This window comes from Macrobrachium nipponense, chromosome 1 (assembly GCF_015104395.2).
Source record: "Macrobrachium nipponense isolate FS-2020 chromosome 1, ASM1510439v2, whole genome shotgun sequence".
Taxonomy (NCBI): domain Eukaryota; kingdom Metazoa; phylum Arthropoda; class Malacostraca; order Decapoda; family Palaemonidae; genus Macrobrachium; species Macrobrachium nipponense.
Window position 1 is genome coordinate 194,025,714 of NC_087200.1, and position 23,630 is coordinate 194,049,343.

Sequence of the window (23,630 nt, forward strand, 5' to 3'; positions counted from 1 at the left end):
AAAATTAATACATTTTTTTCATCATAAAACATGTATTTAGTCACAAAAATATACTTAGTACATATGCATGAAAATTCTGCGTACCGCAGACGAAAATATATGTACCCTGCTATTCCCAATGTCTACATATTTTAGATATGCTTTGCATACTTATAGTATCATCCTAAAACACTTTATGTACATACATAGCATATTTAGAAATCATCTTAAAACAAAACATTTCATAAAATGTAGTATAGTCTGCGAAAATTTCAATGCGCATACTGTACTCACTTGACCCAATAAGTACATTTCAATGTTCTCTCGTTTGTGCGTTTTTTGTGTGCAGCACAGTACATATACTCCACTACAGACTAAGAATTATTCTTTAAAATGTCCTCTAAACATTCTGTTTCTCCTAAGGCTTCTGGCAGAGTCTAAGCGTTAGAGGCTCATACTGTTAATGACAAATGAGGAGAAAATAGACATGAATGTCATGTTAAGAGAGGGCAGAAGTCATTTCAGCCCATTACCGTGTGACTGAAAGTGCAGCTGCCTGCATTGAGAACAAGTATGAGCAGGGAAAAATGCTTGGGGAGGCCATTCTTGGTCAAGAACGCGCCTCCCTCTTTAGTACTGTTATCCCACTAACAGACCAGGCCTTTGAAAAATATTGTGGTCTCTAAATTTGATCAGGGATGTTAGGGAGGTACAGACAACGGTCCAGGTATGGGATAAAAATAAAGAGAGGGCCACAACTTTCATTAATACTATTAGGAATGGAATAGTGAAGCCCTATCATACCTTGTTTGTGCAGATATACAATTACCTCAAGAAGGTGGTGCCTACCGAAATCCTTGACGAAGCACCTCCTGAAGAAGGTGAAGAGGTGCCCTCACAGGAGATGTAACTCATCTACTTTCCTGTGAAGTCTATCTTCATTGTCATTCATCAGGCTGCACAGCTATATAATATTATTATTATAATATTCAATATCACATATAGTACAGTAAATAACATGAAAATACAGAATATCACTGTACAAAAAAATTCGCATTCGCGAATAGCAGGAGCCAGCGAATAATTTTATAGATACGTTCCACAGAGAAACCTGTGAATGAGAGAGTCCTCCTGCGAATAATTTTTAGATATGTTCCAAAGAAAAATCCGCAAATGGTTGAGTCCACGAATCCCAAGAATGCAAATATAGGGGGTCCACTGTATACCTTTTCAATGGCCTTGACACGTTTGAAAAGTGCCCACTATGCTTCTTAGATTTGCGTGTGCCCACTATGCTTCTTAGATTTGCCTGAATCTGAATTACTAAATGACAGTTTGCTTACTCCCAGATGAGCAAGGGGAGTTTAGCAGGGACCTTGGTCTAGAAGCATTGGACAAGTAGCCATTCCCTCTGAATGCACTGCATTTGACACTACAATTGCACCGACACTTTCAAATTTTTCTGTTAAGAATTTTCAGTTAATCACCAATCTGTGAAACGATATTAACCAGAAGACTAAATTTGCGATCTACATGTTCTTCTATACTGGCAATGACATTGAGCTCAGAAGAAAAAGAGCCAGGGATCAGAGTAAATGGAAAAGTAGGAGGACTGGAGATAGGAGAGAAAGCAGTAAAAGGTGTCGAAGGAATAGGTACATCAACTGCTACTCTAGAAGATTCACCCTGACTAATTGAAGCTTTAGCTTTGGTCCTACCTGCTGCCTTTCTAAATTTGTCTCTATGAAGTTTGTCCAAATGATTACGTATTTATAGTCTTCCAAGTTCTCTTATCCCAGTCCTTACATTCTTCACAAATGACTTCCTCTGAACAAATTTGTCTTCTACACAACATACACATAGAATGTCTGTCATAAATCCCAATACAGTAGAGCCTCGGTTCTCGACGATAATTCGTTCCAGAAGGAGCGTCGAAATTCGATTATTTCGAGAACTGAATCAAGTTTTCCCATAAGAAATAACTGAAAATGGATTAATCCGTTCTTGACCGTCAGTTATTACCCTAACCTTGCCTTTTTATACAATACATTACATGTAAATTACAACTAAATAAGTTAAAAGTTAAATAAATATCATGTTAAATGTATATTTATAATTTTAAATGTGTCATATACAGTATAAAAGAAAACTAGCCTGCGTCCAACCGATTGTTGACCAAGCGCCATAGGCTACCTAGGTAAATAGTAAGTAGAACGTAGTGTAGTGGGTAGGCATAAAACGTGTTGCTAACATAATAAAAACATTGAAAAGCAAGTCTAATTATTACAGTAAATTAATAAACTATTAAAATTAAAACCAATTTATATTTATCAAAAACTTTGCCTACAGTAAGTCGGCATTTGAGGATGTAAACAAACCATAGCGCAGCCCTGGTGTTTATATCGGGACTATGGTAATAAACAAACCATATCGTCGCTATAAGCCTAGAAATGTTTACATTCGATATTAATTTATGGTAAATCTTTTACGGAGTCGACTGCAATGCTGTATACAAAATCACTTGAAAATTATCTTTCAGTAAATGTAATGTTATGATACTAACGATTTTGTTTCATAAATGTCCTTATAAAAAAGGTGCGTCTTTTACGGCAAATTATCCAATATCAGGGCTGGTTTCAAGCTTATTGGACTTTGACAATTACGTATTATGGTACTGCATGGTACATATATACGTACGTATAAGTAAAAGAATCTTCTTAATGTCTTTAATTACTATACCATTACGTACCAGCATCTCTTGAGTTTAATATCAAGCCAACCTCTTTTTTTTTCTCTCTCTCTCTTTTTTTACGAGGACGCTTATAAACGAAGCATACAGATTGCGTTCGTTACCGCGCACGCGTTGCATATGTAAACTGTGTCACTAACAGACCTCATATGTAAACATTGACGTCTTTTTACAGTAGACATAAAAGAATCGTCTTAATTTCTATAATTATTCTATACCATAGTGGCTTCTCTGATTAAGCTAAGGCTAACCTCCTCTTTACCAGCAAGCTTAACAAAGATTAAGATTGCGTTCGCTACCGAAGTTCGAACGGCACACGTTACGTATGTGACAGTGGTTTCACTACCAAATCTCTCACGTAAACAATGACGTATTTTTACAGTAGACATAAAAGAATCTACTTAATTTCTATAATTAATGTATACCGTAGCGGCTTCTGAGTTAAGCTAAGGCTAACCTCTTCTTTACCGGCACGCTTAAAAAGCTTAGATTGCGTTGCTACCGAACCGAACATGTTACGTATGTAACTGGTTTCACTACCAAATCTTACACGTAAACATTGACGTGTTACAGTACGACATAAAAGATTCTTCTTAATTTCTTAATTACTACGCACTTAATATGGCATAGTGGCTTCTCTTGTATAAGCTATGACTAACTTCTTCTTTACCGGCAAGCTTAACAAAGCTTAAAGATTGCATTCGCTACCGAACCGCACATGTAACCTACATACGTAACATTGCCTTCACTCCAAACCTAACAATTAAATACGTATTGCATTTGCTACTGAAACGCGCGCCTCAAGTGTAAGCATGGTTTTAGAATATGTCTACGCTTGAAAAAAAAATCAAGCAAGGGTGCTTGATTAAATTTTTTTTCGCCATCACTTTCATGCAGAGGAGAGGATAGACGAAACTTAAGGTTTATTTTGGAGTTGGAAATGATGGAAACATTTTGAAGGAAAAGGCGAGTGCCATGTAAACATTTTCCATTATTTCAGAGATTAACAATAGCAAAAGGTTTTAAAAGATAGCCAGTAGTAATGTTGGGACCCATGATGAATCAAAAGGTAACTGCGTATAAGTTGATAACACCGAAAAAGCAAACGAAATGCGCGCAAGGTGTACAAGACACGACACATGTCTGAATGTTTGTAAACGTTAGTTGCGGACTTTAAACAATGCCGAGTAGCGTCACCAGTGTTACCAACCGTTTTGCTAAATTATGCTAGTCGGTCCAAGCAAGAATTTATGCCAAATATGGTGCAATTTTGTGCCAGAATTATGCTATTAATATATCATTATCTCATTTCTCTAATACATTTGAGCTAAAACAACGATGTAATGGAAATTTAAAACATTTATATATAAGGTGAAATGATACAAAGTGACGAACAGACAATATTATAACTAATAATTTGATGATCTTTACATGTTAGGAAACTCGTAATAAAACACCATTTTTCTTTAATAGATCACATACGCAATCACTAGTACACTATTTGATATGCAATCACTATTATACTATTTGACAAATGTGTGAAGATCACACATACAAATGTGAAGAAAAACAACAAATTTTACTTATTACTGCATCATTATCATGCCACTCAGAACCATTTTTCTTTAACAGGTCACATAAACAATTAATAAACACTTGAAAATGTGTGAAAATTACTTCAAATATAACATTTTGTTATTTACTGATATTTACTGAAAATTAAAATTAAAAAAAAAGGTAAACAAACAAATCAGTCTCTACTCAAGAAGAAAAACATACGTACTTATTACTTGATCATTATCATGCCACTGAAACACTATTTTTCTTTAACAGATCACATACACAATGAATAAATACTTGAAAATTGTGTGAAAATCACTTCAGACATAATTAAAATTTTGATAACTACTGAAACAAATAAAACTTGAAAAAGGAAAAAAAGTAATTCTTTACTCATGAAGAAAAAACATTATTAACACTTTACTGATCGTTTGTCATGCCACTGTGGGTATTTATTTATATTCACAAAATTTAACATTCCTTAGTTGGGTTCAAACTTAGCAATTAACTCATTTGTTAGTGCTGCTTTTGAGGCAATTTCACTATGAAGATACATATATTCACTATAGCTGTGTATGAAATTGAGGAATTTTCTGCATTTTATTTAAAATTTTAGTGAAAATACACTCTAAAATTGTACTAGAACCCTAAGTGTGAAAGAAATTGTGCTAAGCTCCAATTCTTGGGTCGAATTATGCTAAAAATCATGAAATTATGCTACATTTGGTAGCACTGGATGACGCCAACTAGCGGCAGCTGGCGGAAACAGTTTTGTTTACAAACATCATATGGTCAGGGGTCGGAAACTGGTTTTTTGGTTGAAAACAGATACAAAGTTTATTGGAAATTTAGTGGCGAAATCCGATTATGTCGAGTTCTAATATGGTCGTGAACCGGGTCTCTACTGTACATACAAAAACTTGAATATAAGCTAAGCTAACTATTATTACTATTAGTGTGCTACCAAAAATCAAAAAGTACATCACCAAATGCAGAGCAAACCAAAACCATCCTGTGACAAACAAATCCAATGAGAGCTGCTCAACGACGTCTTTAGTCATTGACCAGCAAAAATGAACTGATGCCTCTAGCTTTGTTGTACCTATTCTTCCCCAATAGTGAGCATGGCAAACAGTCCTCACCTAAAACAAAAGAGCGCTACCAAGATTTTCAAATTTTTAGCTGCAGCATAAGTAGCAACTGCAGCCATTAATTATTTGGTAAGTTGCTTGTATAAAAATGTTATTGTTATAATACAATTAAGTTTGTTCATACTTACCTGGCAGATATATATATAGCTGTATTTTCTGAAGTCCGACAGAATTTCAAAACTCGCAGCACACGCAGTGGGCGGCCAGGTGGTAGTACCCATTCCCGCCGCTGGGAGGCGGATAGGAACCATTCCCATTTTCTATTCATATTTTATTAATGCCACTGTCTCCTGAGGGGAGGAGGGTGGGCACTTTAATTATATATATCTGCCAGGTAAGTATTAACAAACTTAATTGTATTATAACAATAACATTTTGTTCATGTCACTTACCTGACAGATATATATATAGCTGAATCCCACCTTCGGATGGTGGGAAGAGACAGAATAGGATTTGTAGGAAACTTAAATTAAGTAGATAGTGTATATCTTGGTTCCTCACCTGTTAGCAAAGTAGACTGTGATTACTGTCACTTAAGCCTGCTTTTGCTTAATCAGAGTTGCCAGCCAGGTGGAGACCTGTAGTGCTGGTGCGCTCTGGATGATCTGTCAACGGGGACGTGACCTCAACGTGACAAGACCATCGAGCCATACATATGAGGGCAACGAAGCAACTGACCACCACCTGACCAACTATCCAAAGACCCCTTGAACACTAAACTAAGGGATGGGAGATCTTCACACAAGACTCACCACAACCTAAAAACACAACAATAAAAACTAACCTAAACCTAACTAAGGGATAGGGAAAGAGCTACTTCCGGACCCCAAGACTGTGTCTGCAGAAATGTATGGCCCAAGAGAATTACAGTCGTCATAAATCGTTCTCACATCCCTTAGGTAATGTGAGGCGAAGACAGAGTTGCTCCTCCAAAAGGTGCCATCAAGAATGTCCTTGATTGATATGTTCTTTTGGAAGGCAAGAGAGGTAGCGACAGCTCTAACTTCGTGAGCTTTCACTCGTAAGTGGCTCAAATCAGTCTTCTGGCAAGATGAATGAGCCTCTTTAATGACGTCCCTGAGAAAGAAAGCAACAGCATTCTTAGATAAAGGTAATTCTGGTCTCTTCACAGAGCACCAGAGATTACCTGCGGGACCTCTTACCTCTTTTGTTCTATGCACATAGAACTTGAGAGCCCTGACAGGGCACAGGACTCTCTCTGGTTCTTGGCCCACCAGACTTGACATACCCTTGATCTCGAAGCTTTTCGGCCAAGGGTTAGAAGGATTTTCATTCTTTGCCAAGAAAGTTGGGCTCAAAGAGCAGACAGCGTTGTCTCCTTTGAATCCCACTAGATGATTAAAAGCTTGTATTTCACTAACTCTCTTAGCCGTCGCCACAGAAGTTAGGAAAAGAGCCTTCCTTGTCAAGTCCCGAAGAGACGCTGCTTGAAGAGGTTCAAAAGGACTTGACATTAAGAACCTAAGAACTACGTCAAGGTTCCATGAAGGCGGTCTCGTTTGGGGAATCTTCGAAGTCTCAAAAGATTTTAAGAGATCATGGATATCTTTGTTGTCCGAAAGGTCCAGGCCTCTGTGCCTAAAAACCGATGACAACATGCTCTTATATCCCTTAATGGTAGGGACTGCTAATTTCTGCACATTCCTAGAAAGAGCAGAAAATCGGCTATCTGGTTCACAGAGGTCGTGGAAGAGGAAACTCCCTCCTTTTTACACCATGCCCTGAAGGAAGCCCACTTCGATTGGTATACAGCTCTTGTAGATGCACGTCTTGCATTTGCGATTGCTCTCGCAGCTGCTTTCGAAAAACCTCTCGCTCTGGCCAACTTTTCGATAGTCTGAACGCAGTCAGACCCAGAGCGGAGAGGTTTTGGTGATACCTTTCGAAGTGAGGCTGTTTGAGTAGATCTTTCTTCCAGGGCAACGTCCTTGGAAAGTCTACAAGGAAAGACATGACCTCTGTGAACCATTCTCTCGCTGGCCACATCGGGGCAATCAGGGTCAACCTCGTCCCATCTGAAGCCGCAAACTTCCTCATGACTACCCCCATGATCTTGAATGGCGGAAAGGCATACAGGTCTAGGCCCGTCCAACTCCATAGCAACGCTTCTACAGCGATCGCTTCTGGATCTAGGACCGGGGAGCAATACAGAGGAAGCCTCTTGGTCCTCGACGTCGTGAATAAGTCGACCAGAGGACGTCCCCACAACTTCCAAAGGTCTCGACACACGTCTTTGTGTAAGGTCCATTCCATCGGTAGGATTTGTTCCCGACGACTGAGAAGGTCTTGCCCTGACTTTTGCACTCCTGCAATTAACCTCGTCAGGATCGTAACCTTTCTTCTTTTCGACCACAGCAGAATCTCCTTCGCCAGGTGAAACAAAATCCTGGAGTGTGTTCCTCCCTGATTCTTTAAATAAGCGAGGGCTGTGGTATTGTCGGAGTTTACTTGAACGATTTTGTTCGTCAAACTCCCTTCGAAGAACTGCAGAGACAGAAAGATCACTGCTAGCTATTTGACATTTATGTGCCAGGCTGCCTGTTCCCCTCTCCAGGAGCCTGACACTTCCTCCCCTCCTAGTGTTGCTCCCCAGCCCGCAATGGAAGCGTCTGAGAACAACACTAGGTCGGGGCTCAGAAGACTTAGGGACAAGCCCTCCTGTAGCTTCTGTGGATCGAACCACCATCTTAGATGGCTCTTTATTGATTGCGAGATTCTCAAGATTGCATTGAGATCGTCCTTGGCCCTCCATTCGTCCGCAAGGAAAAACTGGAGAGGCCTGAGGTGCAGTCTTCCCAAGGAAACAAACCTTTATAGCGAGGAAATGGTGCCCAGCAGACTCATCCATTCCCTCGCCGAGCAAGTTTCTTTCCCCAAGAAGGCTAAGATCTTCTCTAATCCTAGCCGCTGACGTTCCTGGGACGGAAACGCTTGAAAAGCCACTGAATCCATCTGAATCCCCAGATACACGATGGACTGTGTCGGGGTCAGATGCGACTTTTCGAGGTTGACAAGAAGTCCCAGGGACTTCACTAGGGCTAACGTGAACTGCAAGTCCTTCAGACACTTTTCTCTCGACGACGCTCTGATAAGCCAGTCGTCGAGGTAAAGGGAAACTCTTATCCCTGAAGAGTGTAGCCACCTCGCCACATTCTTCATGACTACGGTGAACACCATTGGAGCCGTGGTCAGGCCGAAACAAAGAGCTCTGAACTGCCACACTTTTTTGCCCAAGACGAATCTTAGGTACTTTCTTGAAAGAGGGTGGATCGGGATGTGAAAGTACGCGTCCTGCAGGTCTAAGGACACCATCCAGTCGCCCAGTCTCAAGGCTCCCAGAACACAATGAGGCGTCTCCATTGTGAATTTGGTCTTTTCCACAAAAAGATTGAGCCTGCTTACATCTAGGACTGGACGCCAACCCAACGACTGCTTTGGTACTAGGAAAATCCTGTTGTAAAAGCCTGGAGACCCCAGGTCCGCGACTTGCTCCACCGCTCTTTTTTCGATCATCTGTTGTAAAAGATCGAACAACACTTGTTTCTTTTCTCCCTGATAAGATGGAGAAAGGTCTCTGGGAGTCGTAGAAAGAGGAGGAAGATCTAAAAAGGGGATCTTGTACCCCTGCTCCACGATCTTGAGGGACCAAGGGTCCGTGTCTCTCTCTCTCCATGCTCCCGCAAAGGACTTCAGTCTGGCTCCGACTGGTGTCTGAAGGACATGCGTCTCACTTGGATGGCTTGGGTTTGAAGGAAGCTCTTCCTCTTGCAAGCCCTCTCCCTCGAGGAGCTGCTCTCGAGGGAGGAGCCCCACGAAAGGGCTTAACTTTCTTCGGCGGTCGCACAAAAGACGAAGAAGTGGAAGGAACTGCCGGACGTCTCGAGGTCTGGGCTAAGAGGTCCTGTGTTGCTTTTTCTTGCAAACTGCTTGCCAGGTCCTTAACCAAAGTCTGGGGGAAGAGATGGCTCGTAAGAGGAGAAAAGAGCAACTCTGCTTTCTGAGCTGGAGTAACAGATCTAGCCGTGAAGTTACACAGCAAAGCTCTCTTCTTCAGGAAGGCAGTCCCAAAATGAGAGACAAGCTCCTCTGAACCATCCCTGACGGCCTTGTCCATGCATGATAGCACGCTGGACAGCTCCCCCAGACTAAGAGACTCTGGGCTTCTAGATTGCAGATCTAGAAATCCCAAGCACCAGTCCAGGAAGTTGAAGACTTCAAGAGTCCACAGCAGCCCCTTCAAATGATGGTCTGTCTCCGTAGGGGTCCAGGTCACTTTAGCAGTGGATAAAAGGACCTCCTCTGAGAATCCACCAAGCTGGAGAAATCCCCTTGAGCTGAAGAAGGGATTCTAACACCCACGTCTCCTTTGGTTTCATACCACATACCTCCTTTACCGCTGAGTCTAGCGGGAGGCAGGGCGAAAGTTGTCTTGCCTTGATCCTTCCTTCGTTCCATCCAGTCTTGGAGTTTCTTGAAGGCCCGCTTAGTGGAGAGCGAAGTCTTCATTTCGACAAACTCCGGGGTCTTACATGTCTTCGAGGATGAAAACTGCGAAGGAGGAGACTTGGGAGCTGCAGGCTGGAACTTGTCCCCGAAGGACGAGCGCAACAGCCGCACAAGAACTTTATAGTCCGAGATTGAAGAGGCAGCAGAAGGTTCCTCTTCAACAGAGTCAGCAGGACTACTCAATTCTCCTTCTTCCCTAATCGGAAGAGGAGACCGCCTCTCCGGAGAGGGCGTACGTCTATCGGGTCTTGCCTTAATCAAAGACCCCCGATGTTTAAATGTAGAAGCCTTATCTAGGCTGTCTTCTTTGTGGCGTTTACCGCTCGAAGGAGGCAGAGCGTCCTGACGGCGATGAGCGTCCTTAGCGACGACCGAGGCAGCCTTACTTCCAAGAGAAGCGTCCTTACGTTTCTTCAATGAAAGGGTAGACTTTTTCTCAGGGATACGCGCCTGTGCGCGCAACCCAGCGTCCTGGTGCACGTCGTCTTCTTGCTCGGCGTCCTCCGAAGCGTCCTGAAAAGCGTCCTGCCAAGCGTCCTGAAAAGCGTCCTGAGCGCACTCAAAAGCGTCCTGAGCGTCCTCTCGATAATCACGGCAAGCAGCCTGCCCATGACGTTGAGAGGGAACGAAAGCGTCCCCTTGACGACCCGTCTTCTTTATCGGCGGCGAACGAGAGATCGGCGAATCGCCGAAGGAGACACAATCGGCGAAAGAGACGAGCGAGGAGAGGGAGAAGGAGACTGCTTCGTCCTCTTGACGGGCAGCCTAAGGTCCTTCCTCCGCTTAGGGTCGACTGCTGCTGGGCGAGTCCTCTGAGCCATAAGCGTCGATAACTGGTCCTGAAGGGACAAAAGAATGTTCTTCGTTGGAGAGGAACGAACAGAGGGAGCAGGGCTGATCCTGCGAGAAGACGAGGGGCGAGGGGACGCCTCCTTCCTTCTCACAGGTACAGCTACCTGCTTCTCAGGGATACGCGCCTGTGCGCGCAACCCAGCGTCCTCGTCGGATGAGATTTTGCCTCTCTTCTGAGGCGGAAAAGTCGTCATAAGCATCCGAAGAAAGTGGCGATACGGGACGTGAAGCGTCCTCAACACGAAACGTCCTTTTCAGCGGACGAGAGTCTCTCCGAGCGCTCCACCCCTTGCGCGGGGAGGACGCTTCGGAGAACGAAAAGCAGTCCTTAAGGATACGCGCCTGTGCGCGCTCCTTGACAGACTGGGACTTTGCAACAAGGCCTGCCAAAGGGACGCCAGATCGGTGGGGAGCCCCCGTAACCCTCTTGCGGCTTTTGACATATCCCCTCCCTGATTCCTTGGAGTCTGATAGCGGTCTAGGCCTAGAGGCATTATGGGGCCGATCTGACGCCCCCGCCACAACACTAGGGGCACGATCATGCACTTGCACTGAGCCAGTTTCCAAGGCTTTCACTTTGGTCTCTAGAGTACATAGAGACTCCAAAATAAGAGAAAGGGCATTACCTTCTCCCGACACAGATTCAGGGCCCGAAGGCAACAACACAGGTTTAGGAGATGCAAAATCTACAGGTGTTATAGCAGGAGAAATATTAGCACCCTTACCTTTGGTAGAACCACTCCTGGAGGAAGACCTCCTGATCCTATCGCGTTCCAATTTACGCCGATAGGAATCATACATCCTCCAATCATCATCGGTCAATCCATCACATTCATTGCACCGATCATCCACCAAACAAACATGCCCCCTACAACTCATACATACTGTGTGGGGGTCTACCGATGATTTCGGTAACCTCACCTTACAATCACTCCTCACACACACTCTGAAACTCACTCCACTTGATCCAGACATCACGTTTACAGAAAAGCCAATCCAAAGTCAAAAAACTGTCCACTATCGCGTATGCCAATCCAACAATCCAAAATCAATACCAAAAATCAATCAGATACTTAAATGCGAGTCAAATCCAAAAAATCCTAGGCGGAGGTCTGTAAACAGTAGTTTACCGACCGGCGACAGAAAAAAATATGAATAGAAAATGGGAATGGTTCCTGATATCCGCCTCCCAGCGGCGGGAATGGGTACTACCACCTGGCCGCCCACTGCGTGTGCCGCGAGTTTTGAAATTCTGTCGGACTTCAGAAAATACAGCTATATATATATATCTGTCAGGTAAGTGGCATGAACAAACTATCTTTTGAAGGATCAAGCTGAAAGGAAGGCAAGCACAGAACTCTGAATGCTATCATGGGGACTCAAAGCCAAACTCCAATAGAGCTCATGAGTCCAGAACAAGAGAACATAATATACTGGCCACTTTCCATTTAACCACATGGCAAATGGATAAATTATATCAGTGATCCCACATAGGGATGAAGGGAACACTCTAATCCAAAGGCCTATCCTGGTGAATGTGTTGGTCTACCATAACTTTCCTGCTACCCATACCCAGAATGTACCTGCTTGACAGTTCCAGTTCACCAATTTTGTGCACCACCCATGCAAACTGACAAGAGATGAATGGAAATTGTCTCCCCTCCTTGTTGACATATGCCACTAGCATCATAAAATAGCCCATCATCTATTATCGGAATGCAAATGGTGCTGACAATACTGCCAGAATTTGCAAAATGTTATGCTACTGGTGAAGTCATTTGACATCCACAACCCAAGAGAAACTATGCTCTCCAGGCATTCTTCTCACCCTTATGTCACTGCATCTGAGAACAGATGCACCTCCAGAGGTTGAGAGTTCAAACCCCCCAGACAAAGCTTCACGTTGTTTAGCTTCCTTTAATTCCTGACTATGGGCCACGGGAAAATAGGGGGAATATTTGAAAGCTGACCAATGGTATTTCAGACACCAGTAGAGGAACAAGTGTCTCCAAGAACATGTAAGTGAGGAGGACCTGCCAAAGCCAAGTTGGGTGTTCTTACCAAGACAAAAACCATGTTGTCACTGCCCTTAACTTGCTAATACAAAAATAAAAGTGCAGGAAATACCAGATTATGAACTTGTTCCATCACAGCAAACAGCAAATTTGGCAGTCTCAATGACTGCCAAATTTGCTGTTTTGCTGTGACTGTGTCTGTTCAGTAAGCTAAATAATAAGTCAAATGCCAAAAATGCTACTCAAACTTAGCCAAAACACGGGGAAAAGGCATGCACACAATTACAGCAGGAACAGGACATCTCAAAAGCAAGTCACTGGAGCAGGAGTAGAAACAACATCGGGAACAGAGCACAGAACTCTGGACAAGCCAAAATATTGCCCAAATGCCTTTACAATTCTCATGACTTTGACAAAACACCAAGAACAGATGTGGTGGACACAGGTGCACAGTCACTGTCCATATCAGGGATGGATAGTGACAAGTTATTTGTCTCATCAAGAATAAACCATGAATTGTGAGACCTCTGGCCTGAAAGTTCCTTCCATATACTAAAAAGCCTAGGGAAAATGAGCAGGAACAGACCCATCAGGAAACTGAGGCCAAAAAGGACTGCTGAGAGATGGCAGAGTTACAACCAGTGTGTCATCCTTGAACAAACCACTGACCTCTTTTTGCCTTCTTTTGCCTAGTTGTGTACTTCACTCATTGCAATGGAAGCCAACCACAACACTGCCCACTAGTTTAATTAGTACTCCAAGTTTGTCCATGCAAAAAGCATAAAGAATATCAGACACAGGCTGCATAAATTGACCACATGAAACCTTTCACCCAGGACACCTACACTGTTTATAAGAACTCGTCTGTTCCAAAAAGCCAAAACTCAAATAATCAAAAGATCTATCACAAAAACTCAAATAATCAAAAGATCTATCACAAAAACTCAAATAATCAAAAGATCTATCACAAAAACTCAAATAATCAAAAGAACTATCACATAAAATTTATCAAAAGCCATATAAGGAATACATCCACAAAACAGTCACAGAAAAATAATCCCCAACAATGTCAAGAAAATAGATCACAGTAGCAGTCTCGTCTCTCTACTGTGGAAAAGACAACATCAGCTTACAGTCACTGAGTAGTTGTTTTCCCTACTTCTCACCTACATACTGTGCTACTAATTATGCACTTAATGATCTTCAATAAAACCAATTCCAGTTGGGTGATGAGAATACTCTTATACAAAAGATAATGGTTTCTATGTCATAGGAACAAATGTTTTATTGAACTTGTGTTATATCGCATTGTTATATTATTTTTCAGTCACTTTTGCACAAACTAAGCTGAATAAACTGGAAGGACAGGCTTGGGTTCTCAAGTAGCCTGACAAAGGCCAGCATATTACTATACTACTGTAATTTTATTTTCATTTTACAGAAATATGTACCTCCCTAAGATATAAAAAGCATTTAAGCTTCATACAAATTCTTTTTGTTTAAACTGTTTCACACCAAAAATCTGATTCACACACCCTCCTCCTTGCCTAAAGCCACACTGCTACTCCATATCAAGTATTCTAACCTCTATTTCACTTTCTCAATTCAATCTACGTAATTCTTTCATAATTCTCAAGCTGTCCTCTTACTTTTACAATTTCTTTGGAAATTTTCCTAAAATCAATCAGCCACCCAATTATACTATCTTACCACATCATGAAGCTACTTACTGATAATCCAATTGTAATAACTCTTTGCTACTTACCAATAAAAATGTTTACAAGAAGCTGTCTGACAGAGGGACTGTCAAGGAAGAAGATGAAGGTAGCAGTTCCTACTAACCATGGTATGCCATGACACGATATCTGAAAGAACATTCGATGTACTGACATTTTTAAAACAATTTTAATTCTTTAATACAAACCCATAACTTTAAATTGCCCAGTCATTTGTCAACAAAAATTCTTAGACAAACATTCATCCACAAAAAAATAAAAAATTAATCACTGTGTGTGAGTAGAGAGCATGCAAAAAACAGACCACAGGACACGTTAAACTAGCACATACTTCATGTCATTGTACCTCTAACATCAATGACATGGGGCCATTGTGTGGAAAATTTAGTCTGAATTATGTAGTATAGGTTTCTATTTACAAATATTGGTTGGTAACAATGACAAATTCTTAATCAATTTGTATTTTTCATAGTTGACAATAGGATAATGTGGTGTTGACAATAGGATAATCTAGCTCCAGCAGGAAACCGGTTAAAACAATAAAAGATTGTAAAGCAAGGAATCAGTGGCATCTGGCAACTCATGCGTATACGAGGTGGAAGCTGGTCACCGACCGGCTTGGTACCTCATGACGCATCAGTCTTTCTTCCAACCCAGTATATATGAGAGGGGGAGCTAGAGGTGGGCAGTAAACGTTAAGACCTCAGGTTTGTTAGCTATGAAAAATACAAATTGATTAAAAACTTGTCATTTGTTCATACGTGGAACAAACCTTCGGTCTTAACAATAAGATAGACTGGAGGTTCAGCCCCACCTGACCACCCTTCCTAGAAGATCGAGTTATAAAGAAGGGACTCTGAGCCCGTGAGAGAAGAGATAAGCAAATATCTAAAAACTCAGCCTGCTGGTTTTACACACAATGAGATACAACCAGATTCCTTACATTTGTGGAAGGTAAAGAGAACTCCATCTGACTTACAATTTGTTCTAGGTTCAAATAACCTATAGCATGCTTCACTTGCATGTCTGATCACAATATTTATTTCAGGTTTAGAGAAATTTAAGCAGTTTCTTAGATACGTTGGTTCCCCATATTTTAGTGCTTTAAAGACTGTAAGAAGTATTTTGTATTCTATTCTTGGTTTTACTGGGAGCCAATGTAGCTTGATTAGTGCCGCGGTTATTCTGTCACGGTAACGTAATAGTATGACATATTTTTTATACAATTTGTATTTTTTATAGCTACAATCCTGAGGTCTTAACAATATATAATTTTCTAGTGCCTTCGTGGATCTGGTTATATCAGAGATGAAAAAGCACGGAATCTTGTGAGATCTGGCAATGTGTGAGTATATCGGGTGAAAACTGGTTAAAGACCACACACCTAAGCTACTGCGTTCAGTCTTTCCCAACCCAGGATGTCTTAAGAAGACAGAGGGGCGGCTAGAGGTGGGCAGTAAAACGTTAAGACCTCAAGTTTGCAGCTATGAAAAATACAAATTGTCTTGGAAAATTTGTTATTTGTTCATATGTGAACAAACCTTCAGTCTTAGCAATAGGATAGACTTAAACTTGGTGGGAGGTACAGACATCCTAAACTGGCTGGGGGCCTACCCACCGATCCAACTCCAAAAGAAATATCTACAGGAGAGGGACTGATGCCTGCGAGAAGCTAAATAAACTGATATCCAATAACTCAGCCACTGGGTTACATACAATGATACATGGGAAGATTCATTGCAGTAGGGAACTCAAGAGAAACTCTGACTGTTCAATACCAAACCAATGCACCAGGGTTCATTTTAACTCCTCACTCCCCCTTGCTAGGGAGCGGAGTATATGCTACTGAATAGAGGGTTTGACTATTTGAACACAAAGCAACCAAACTATCATTATGACTACCTTACTAACCTGTATCAGACCAGTCCAGCAAATGACATGTCTATTCGTCAACCCGCCCGTAGGAAGAAGGAACGGAACAAGAGAAAGAAAGAGACCAGCCAACTCTCTCATTCTCTCTTCAACACAATCATCTTAGGTAAGATACAAACGTGCCCAGTTAAGGGCAACCATGAGTTACACAACCTGTTGGGCAGCCACCACAGGACCTAGGGAAAAGTGTCCATAGATCTGTGGGCAACATCCTTAAGATAGAAAGAGGTGAACATGGACTGGCGTAACCAAGTACCAGGGCTCCAAACTCTATGAACAGCCAAATTCTTCTTGAAAGCCAGAGAGGGACCAATAGCCCTGAAGTAATGTGCTCTAGCCTGCACAGACGTGGCAGCGGAATCATCTAGAGTCAAATACGCATGGCTGATAGCTTCGCGTATCCAAAAAGAGATTGTATTCTTGGACACCTCTTTCTTTGTATGCCCTGTGCTAACAAAAAGCCTACAACAACATAGCCTAAGATGTTGAGTCCACTTAAGATAGCAACGCAGAGCCCTAACACGACATGCTTTTGAGAATCACCGCCCACAAAGTCATCCAGTGATGGAATGGAAAAGGAGGGAAACCTATCATCCTGCACTGAGGGATTCTGGTTCTTAACCACGAATTCTGGGACAAATTTGAAGGACACTGACCCCCAACCCCTGGTGTGCTTCACATCATAGCTCAGGCCATGTAGCTCCCCCACTCTCTTCGAAGAAGCCAAGGCCAGGAGGAAAACCGTTTTGAGTGTCAAGTTCCTGTCTGACGAATGACATAAAGGCTCATAAGGAGCTTTAGTGAAACTTCTCAAGACCAAGGAAACATTCCACGTTGGAGGCTTGAGCTCTCTAGGAGAACAAGACTGCTGAAACCCCTTAACCAGCAAGGAGAGTTCCCAGGATGGGGAGATGTCGACTCAGGGCCACCATGTAGCCTCTAATGGCAGAAAGAGACAAGCCTTTCTCATCCCTGAGGAAGACCAAAAAGGCTGCTATGCACTGAATAGAAGTTCTGAGTGGAGAAAAACCCCGTTTACGACATCAATCACAGTAAATCACCCATTTGCCTTGGTAAACAGCAGAGGTAGGCTTTCCACAACTGCTGGACATACTTCCTGCTGTCTTCTGAGAAAAGCCTCCCACTTACAGGAGATACTTGATAGCCTCCAACCATGAAGAGAGACAGATTCTACTGACAGGCGGAATCTTTCTACGTGTGGCTGACAAAGAAGATGCCGCCATGGGGGAATCTCCCTCAGCACCTCCGATAACAACAGCAGCAGATTTGGAAACCATTCTGCCTGCAGCCACAGAGGGGCTACCAAAGTCATTCTTCTGAGACTCTGCAAACTTATCAACCTGTTCAGGACTTGGCGAATCAAACAAAACGGAGGGGAGGCATACACCTCCAGCTTGTCCCAGGGGTGTTGGAACGTGTCCTCCGTTAACGCCAGAGGATCCGGAACCACCAAACAGAATACCTCCAGTTTCCTGTTGAACTGGGTCGCAAAGAGGTCTAGCATAGGCCTCCCCCTAACCTGGAAGATCCTGTCAGCCTCGGCCTGATGGAGAGACGATTCTGTGCCTAGGATCTGATCCCGATGACTGAGCTTGTCCGTGACCACATTCCTTTTGCCTGGGATATACCTGGCTGAGAGCTCCACCGAATTGCTGACTGCCCACTGGTGAACCTCAACAGTCAAAGCGTGAAGTTGACGCGAAACCAGCAACCCCCCCCCATGCTTGTTCACATGAGCAACCACCGTGGTGTTGTCCAACATGAGAACAACAGAATGTCCCTCTACTTTCTCCCAAATTCCTTCAGACCCAGAAAGGCTGCCTTTAACTCTAAGACGTTGATATGCTGCTGTCTGTCCTCCAAACTCCAAACACCCGAAGTAATGAGGCCACCTAAATGAGGGCCCCAACCTGCAAGAGAGGCATCTGAAAACAGAAGGAAATCCGGCAGAAGAGAATGCAGAGGGACACCCTTCAAGAGATTCTGGTCGTCCAACCACCAACGAAGATCTTCTCTCACTTCCAGGTTAATTGATTGATTGATTTGTTAGTTCTTATTGGTGTCACAACGACGTGGTTACTGATGCTGTATCATTAAAAGGAATTACAAAGAGAAAAGTTAATTAAAAAGCTATAATTAAATTTATATAAAAATCTGTCAGAGAACTATAGAGAACCCAAAAACACACGAATACCCATCCCACCTATAGACCTATTTCAAATTAATTGTAAACAAAAGTACAAGCAGCACAGACATCATGCACTTCCAAATTCTACACAACTCTGTGAAATAAATAGATATTAAAAGTACTAAAGCTTTATATATGGTAGTAAATATTATATAAATTGGAAGTAAACTTAATGTACATAAAAATTTAACGAAGTAAGACTTCAAAGCAAATGATATACACTAACACATACTAACTCATATATACAAACTCAAACATCATGACCAAATTAACCTAAATTTTTTCAAGAAGACCTGCTTCTTGAAGGTAACTAAAAAGGCTATCCTCGTTAAAATCTCTTCCAATAATGGCATCCAGTTTAAAATCCATTCATCCAACTGCATTAAAGTGACGGTTCCTTACTGACATTAAGCTAGGACATTCTACTATTAAATGTTTTACTGTGAGGGGAACAAGACAATCCTCACAAAATGGTTCAGGGTCACTGTTCATTAAAAAACCATGAGTAATCCATGTGTGGCCGATCCGTAACCTTACATAATGCAGTCTCTTTCTGACGGTCTTCTAACATATAAAGCCAGGGGTTGATTACATCAGTAAGTTCTCTCATTTTATGCTCTCTTTTGTCCAATAAAATTGCCAAACTGATTCTACCGTCTTTTAAATTTCAGGAATGTAGTCTGAGCAAGGAATTGCTATACTTCTTGGATTTTTTGATGTACCTGACTTAGCCAGTTCATCAGCTTGTTCATTTCCAACAATGCCAACATGTGAAAGAACCCAGCAGAAATCAACTGCCTTCTGTTTTTGTTTTAATAAAAACAGCCACTCTGTTATTTCCAGTACCACAGGGTGTACTGGATTAAAAGATATCAAAGCTTCCAAGGCACTCTGCAACAGACACTTTAGATGCAGCACACGAAATACAGTAGTACCTCGAGATACGAAATTGATCCGTTCCGAGGCGCCTTTCGTATCATGAGTTTTTCGTATCTTGGACCACATTTTACATGTAAAATGGCTAATCCGTTCCAAGCCCTCCAAAAACACCCCAGTAAATTTCATAATAAAGCTAAATTGACCTATAAACAATGAAATACTACAACAATTTGGACCATTCAATACCTAAATTAAGAATAAAAATGCAAAACCTGTAAATAAAGTGTATATTAGTGTACAAGAAATATTATTACTGTAACGTAAGATGTGGAAGCTTACCTTTGTCGAGCTGAGGGCTATTTCCGAAAGTGGTGGCAAGAGGAGGAGGAGGGAACAAAACGGCAGATACATACACTTAACTTTACGAAACATAAAAAAATGTCAGAAAACAAATAAACTTTACAAAACACATTAACAAAACTGTAACACTTAAAACTTTCAAAAACTTAAAATAAAATTTTATTTTTTGTCTTTTTTTTATTTTTACACTTCTTTTTACTTTTTTATATTTACTTTACGTAATTTTAATTTCTTCACCACGCATGGATGCCAGTCCGTTTACGGAATTTTTCAAACCACCCATGAGAAGCCTTGAACTCTGGGGTTGCCGTTGATGTCCCCTCTCTGGCGTCGTCTTCGGCTTGGGCAATCAAATTGACCGAAAATAGCGCTGGCCTTCTGGCAGATTGCCATCTCGGTTATCGTATCGCCATCAATTTCTTTGTCCTCGATCCATACAGAAGCAGCCTTTCCATTTTATTATGCACATGGCTCCTCTTGTTGACAACATAGTCATGCCCTTGGAAGGTGTAGCTGCTTTGATGGCTTCCTTCTGCTTAAGGATGGTGCCTATCATCGACGGATTTCAGCCGTATTCCTTAGCAATCACACTCAACCGCAAGCCAGCTTCATACTTTTTTATTATCTCCATCTTTGTCTCCATAGAAAGCATTCTCTTCTTTCTGTGAACTTCAGCAACTTTCTTGGGGACCCATGACTATATGTACTGTACGTAATTAAGTTACATATCTAGTACATATACTAATTAGGTTCTCACAACACGATAAAGCAGCACAACGAAATCACTAACGAATTTACGATACAAAACGAAATCGTTGGACCGAACGAATGCCGCATGTGTACGATAAAGCTTCGGGTGCGAAGTGGCCGAGCGAAGGAACGCCACCACGTAAGATGCATGATGGGAGGGATGCTGTCCAATAGGAGAGAAGGATCTCATGGCTTGGCTAGCATCAGGAACCAATGGGAGAGCAGGAGGATGGTGGCGAGTCTACTAGAACTAAGATGGCGGCGCGCGGCGCGAGTTTCAAAATTGTTATCGGGCGAATCTCGGACTTTCAGAAACCTTTCGTATCTTGAAAACTTTTCGTATGTAGAGCAGTAAAATTTTTCGTGTCAGCTTTCGTATCTCGAGTTTTTCGTAAGTTGAGCCTTTCGTATCTCGAGGTACCACTGTAGATAGATCATCAACGAACATTGTTGACATATCTTTTGGAATTTTTGAGGCTATCCCATTTATGGCTAAGGCAAACAGAGTGACAGTTCACCACGCAGACCAATTCCATACAAGACTTTCATAATTCCATGCCTCCAGGTAGTATCATAAGCCTTTTCTAGGTTAAAGAAAACCACTACATAATGCTGCTTGGAAGCAAATGTCTGACAAATTGCATTCTCCAAGCGTATCAATACATCTGTGCAAGAGTGCACACGACGAAAGCTACACTGAGATGATATAATCTTCTTTCATTCTAGAAACCATACCAACCTAAAATTTACCATTTTTCCATAAGTTTACATAAACAGGATGTTAAAGCTATTGGTCTATAGCTTGTAGGGACAGATGAATCTTTCCCAGGTTTGACAAAGGGTAAAACTGTCACTATTTCCCCAACACTAGAGTAATCACTCTCCTTAAAAATTCTATTAATAATACTTAAAATGGAAAATTTAGTTTCCTTTGAGGTATTCTTGATCATTTCATATAAAATTTCATCATGTCCAGGTGCAGTGTTTTTACTGTTACTAAGAGCAAATAAAAATTCTTCCATGGTAAAAGGCATATTATATGATTCAGATTTAAAAGAAGTAAAATCAAGTGTTTCAGAATCTGCTAACACTCTCTCTCTCTCTCTCTCTCTCCGAAGAATGGAGAATTTTCATCCCTGCTTGATATCATTGCAAAAGGTTCAGCAAAAACATTGCTTACAGCTTTTGAGTCAGTTATAAAGTCACCATTGACTTTTAAAACAGGGAGGGGACTAGGATTATACTTTCCTGCTATTTTTTTAATAACTGTCCATATCTTGGTCATAGGTGTTTTCCAGGTAATTGTTGACATAAAAAGTACCCACGATTCTCGTCTCGCATGTTTTATTTGCCATCTGAATTTTCAAGTAGCATTCACATTGATGTCTTCTGTACTTAGCAAAAGCTGCTCTCATGGCTTTATGTCTTAGTATTTTGCATTGAACATTCCACCATGGAACAGGCTTCAGATGCAATTTTCCATTCGTTTTTGGGATTGCCTTTTCTGCTGCAAAATGACAAATTTTCTATGACAATTTGTATTTTTCATAGCTACAAACCTGAGGTCTTACAATAGGATAATTTCTAGTGCCTAGCTGGATCCGGTTAAAAAACAGATGAAAGCAAGGAATCTTGTGATATCTGACAATGCATGCGTAGATCTGGTGAAGAGCAGTCAAGGACCACTCACCTATGCCACGGCGTCAGTCTTTCCCTACTCAGGATGTCTTATGATACAGAGGGACGGCTATAGGCGGGCAGTATAACATTAAGACCTCAGGTTTGCAGCTATGAAAAATACAAATTCTTAGAAAACTTGTCATTTGTTCATACGCGAACAAACCTTTGGTCTTAACAATAGAATAGACTTGGGGCCTACCCACCAGTCCAGCTTCCAGAAGAAATGACTCCTGGAGAGGGACTGAAGCCCGTTGAGAAGCTAGAAAAATTGATATCTAACCACTCAGACCCTGAGTGACATACAATAATATAAGGGAGAACCATTGTATAGGGAACCAAAGAGAAAAAACTTTGACTGTCCAATAGCAAACCAACACACCAGGGTTTGTACTACTCCCAACTCCTCCTTGCCAAGGAGTGGAGCATATGCTACCGAATAGAGGGTTTGATATTTGTATAATAAGCGACCACACTCTCAGTATGACTACCTTACTCACCTGTATCAGCCCAGTCCAGCGAATGATGTGTCTATTCCTTAACCCACCCGAAGGAAGAAGGAAAGGTACAAGAGAAAGAAGGAGACCAGCCAATTCACTCATTCTATCATCCACACAATCACCTTAAGTAAAATACAAAAGTGTCCTGTTAAGGGCAACTATGAGTTACACAACCTGTTGGGCAGCCACCACAGGACCCAGGGAAAATGTGTCCGCAGACCTGTGGGCAACATCAGGGTTATGGTACACATCCCCCGCGAAGACTGGGGGTCGACTGCATATATATTCAAGTGCCTGACTGACATTAGAAGTAAACTCATATCTTCAAGTTAACCTATCCATTTCTCCTTAATCACATAGGGAACATCAAAAGATGAAGCAAAAGGAGCGAGAGAGGAATAACACAGGAAGAAGAAAGAATACTTAGAGCAGACTATTGACCAGACCTAACTGATTGTCCATGTAAACTAACAGCTCCTTGCATCTTCTGATACCTCTCAAAATTACCCACTCTCATGAGACCATTCCTTACATTCTCATACCAAGAGAGAGAGAGAGAGAGAGAGAGAGAGAGAGATGAGAGAGAGAGAAGAGAGAGAAGAGAGAGAGAGAGAGAGGAGAGAGAGAGGGAAAACTACAATTACACTCATTACCTGTATTTATTGGTAGCACCTGCGACTGTCTCGTTTGGTTTACACAAAATTCATTCAGACAGAGAGTAACACTTTTATCTGCTTGTTGTAAATAACATAAT

The 23,630-nt window shown here is 41.7% G+C and overlaps 1 protein-coding gene across 3 annotated transcripts in view; it reads right to left on the reverse strand.

Moving 5' to 3' along the window:
* The window catches only part of LOC135219968 (polyisoprenoid diphosphate/phosphate phosphohydrolase PLPP6-like), a 92,172-nt gene that overhangs the window by 36,582 nt on the left and 31,960 nt on the right, over positions 1–23,630 (reverse strand). For all 3 annotated transcript variants that reach the window (XM_064257216.1, XM_064257215.1, XM_064257217.1), the window contains exon 3: positions 14,599–14,698. In XM_064257216.1, the coding sequence (XP_064113286.1) occupies positions 14,599–14,698 (100 nt within the window). The remainder of the gene's footprint in view (positions 1–14,598; positions 14,699–23,630) is intronic.